This window comes from Hyperolius riggenbachi, chromosome 1 (assembly GCF_040937935.1).
Source record: "Hyperolius riggenbachi isolate aHypRig1 chromosome 1, aHypRig1.pri, whole genome shotgun sequence".
Taxonomy (NCBI): Eukaryota; Metazoa; Chordata; class Amphibia; order Anura; family Hyperoliidae; genus Hyperolius; species Hyperolius riggenbachi.
In genome coordinates, this window is record NC_090646.1 from 216,838,835 (window position 1) to 216,842,230 (window position 3,396).

At 46.7% G+C, this 3,396-nt stretch overlaps 1 protein-coding gene and 1 pseudogene across 1 annotated transcript; both read left to right on the forward strand.

The window, feature by feature from the left end:
- On the forward strand, positions 1 to 96 carry LOC137532808 (U6 spliceosomal RNA; annotated as a pseudogene).
- A 1,343-nt stretch (positions 97 to 1,439) lies between these two features.
- LOC137567866 (histone H2B 1.1-like) lies at positions 1,440 to 1,865 on the forward strand. Its single transcript, XM_068278714.1, has one exon. The coding sequence runs from the start codon at positions 1,440 to 1,442 to the stop codon at positions 1,863 to 1,865; it is 426 nt and encodes a 141-aa protein (XP_068134815.1).
- The last annotated feature ends 1,531 nt before the right edge of the window (positions 1,866 to 3,396 follow it).

The window sequence follows — 3,396 nt, forward strand, 5'->3', positions numbered from 1 at the left end:
GTCAGGACATATACTAAAATTGGAAAGATACGGTGAAGATTAGCATGGCCCGTGCGTAACGATGACACACACATTCATGAAGCACAGGGCTGTGGAGTCGAAGTTGGAGAAATTTTGCAGGCCTGGAGGAAGAGTCGGTGGTCTCATAAACTGAGGAGTCGAAATTGGAGTCGGATGATTTTTGTACCGACTTCACAGCCCTGGTGCTGCAGCAGTGGAGGTCAGGAGGACATGGGAAGCCTCTACAGCACAGGTGTCGAACTCCAGGCCTGGAGGGCCAGATCCATGCCAGTGTTTAGGATGGACTGAGAAGGAGAGGAATGTGTTCTACGTGATGGACCACACCTTTCAGGATTAAGACCCATCAATTAAATTGAGCAGTGTCAAAAATGTGTGAGGACCTCGGCCCTTCGAAGGACCGGTTTGACATTCCTGCTCTACAGGATCCAGAGACAACCCTTTTCTTAGGTTACAATCTCATTTTAATTTCTAAGCTTGCTTCGGGTACACTTTGTCTAACTGTATTTATCCTCTGGATAAGCTGTATTGAAGAGGTGGTCTACTGTTTATTTTGTACCACAGACTTTGTATTACATGCAGAACACTATATCACATTTTTTGCTTTATGTTTGTAATTTGTTCTGTTGATGTATTCAACTTGAATATTGACTTGAATTTGCATTATGCATACTCTAGGGAATGTTGTTCTGGGTGGGCTACTTAGTTTGACTGTAAGATGATTATTTTTTCATGTTCTACAAATCTGCTAGCATTTTATCAGCCCTTTTTATATTTAGGTACTATATTAAGATTTTGAGTAAAATATTAAATGAAACTTGGTAATTGTCTTTTGTCTTCATTGACCTTCAGCAGACCTAAAAATCCAATAGTCTAGCATTAGAAACCAGGGGCGTAGCAATAGGGGGTGCAGAGGTAGTGACAGCATCGGGGCCCTTGGGCCAGAGGGGCCCTGAAGGGCGCTCCCTCAACTACAGTATTAGCTCTCTATTGGTCCTGTGCTCACTGCTCATAATAATCGCTTCTATAGATGCTTTGCACCTCTGACACTGTAGTTGCCATTGGCAGGTTTTGGTGCGCCACATCAATTGTTATGTATAGAGTGCATTGTAAAACTTGCATCGGGGCTCACAGCACCTTAGCTACACCACTGTTAGAAACATTTAGCACATTGCAGCGACAGCAACATTTCAACTCCTAACTTTTTAAAATTAGACTTTATGTAATAATGTTAACATTTGTGCATTGCTTTTCTCCAGTCACACTCAAAGTGCTGGAGAGAGCTGCAGCTACTAAGGATGTGCTCAGTAGGTCATGCTGTAGCGTTAGGGAATATTGCCCAAGGACTCCTTGCTGAATAGGTAACTGACTGCATTCAGGAGGATGTGTCTCCGCACTCTGCAGAGTTACTGAGAATCATCATGGCGCCTGAACCAGCCAAGTCCGCCCCGGCGCCCAAGAAGGGCTCTAAGAAATCCGTGAGCAAGACTCAGAAGAAGGACGGCAAGAAGCAAAGGAAGACCAGGAAGGAGAGCTACGCCATCTACGTGTACAAGGTGCTGAAGCAGGTGCACCCCGACACCAGCATCTCCTCCAAGACCATGAGCATCATGAACTCCTTCGTCAATGACATCTTCGAGCGCATCGCCGGGGAAGCTTCCCGCCTGGCTCATTACAACAAGCGCTCCACCATCACCTCCCGGGAGATCCAGACCGCTGTCCGCCTGCTGCTGCCGGGAGAGCTGGCCAAGCACACCGTGTCCAGCCTTGGCAAACATAGGAGCTCCCCAAGGCTGCGTATTGTCACCACTGCTGTTCTCCCTCTACACGAAAAACTGCAGGTCTGAGGCAGACTCTGTCAAGGTTATCAAGTTTGCTGATGATACCACCATCATCAGCCTTGTCACCAAGGATGATGTCCAGGAGTACCGTCAGCAGGTGGAGAGAATCTGCAATTGGAGCAAGGAGAACAGGCTGGTGCTCAATACCGCAAAGACCATGGAGCTATTAATCGACTTCAGGAAGGCTGCTCCCACCCCACCCCCAATTTACATTGACGGCACGGAGGTAACCAGAGTGCCCTGCGCCCGGCTTCTAGGCACTACCATCTCCAGTGGCCTCAGCTGGAAGCCCAACATCACTGCCACCCAACGTAAAGCACAGCAAAGACTCTTCTACCTCCGCCAGCTGAGAAAGTTCAGCATGACTCAAGAAATTCTAACCAACTTTTACTCCGCCACCATTGAGTCGATCCTCTGCTCTGCCATCTTGGTGTGGTATGCTGGCGCCACTGTCAATGATAGGAACAAACTACAGAGGGTCATCAGGTCAGCGGAGAGGATCATTGGGTGCCCCCTCCCCTCACTTGCCCTACTACACAGCAAAAGACTAAAAACCAGGGCACTGAGGATTGCAAATGACTCCTCACACCCTGGCCACCGCTACTTCAGCATTCTGCCCTTGGGACGGAGACTACGAGCCATCTCCACTAAAACCACGAGACATAGGAACTCGTTCTTCCCCTCGGCAGTCAACCTCCTAAACTCCCTCCATGTTCTACCATCAAAGCAAACGTCAACGAGCGGCGAGGCCGGCGGCGCTACGGCTGAACAGCCGACCAGCCTACAAGACTAACTGACTTTCGACATCGTAGGGACACACTGGGATTGAAATGTTTTTTACAATGTTGTGTTAATCTGATTTGCCTTCTATGCACTCTCTCTTTTTCTTTCCTCCTTCCCCTTTCTATGCACTCTTCCGGAGCCATTGTACTGTATTGTATTGTGCCAAAAACAATTCCGGGCATGTCCCCTCATGCTTGGCGAAATAAAAGGATTCTGATTCTGATGTAAACCCTGTTTTCTTTGTCAAAGGCGTTGTCTATAAACAGTACACCAACCTGCCGCTCAAAATCCCTGATAAAAAGTGCATCACTGTTTAGATACAGTGGTGTTTAACAAACCCAGTGTTTGTCAATTACACCCCCATCATAACCACCTCAATGAAAATCTTCCAAAGCATAACTTTACCACCCCACAATATCTTACCCTCGCTGATCCATCTAAATTAGTTTTTAACAGTATCGGTAGAACTAACTTGCTTTTACTTTCTCTCCTCACATTAACCCTGCTTATCAATACCTAAATGTAAGCAACAATAATACGTTTTCAGTGTTTTGTTTGTGTTGATTTAGCATGCCCCGCAATATATAATCTTCGTAGGCTGAGCATAGTAACCATGCCAGCTCCCAAGCCATTGCCAATAATGCACTTTTGCTGAGCACTGGTGTCCAACCCATTTTGAGGCAGACCAGTGAAAGAGAAGCTGATTGTAACTTGTGAGTTTTCTACCACTTTATAAAAGGATTAGGTTTAGGGA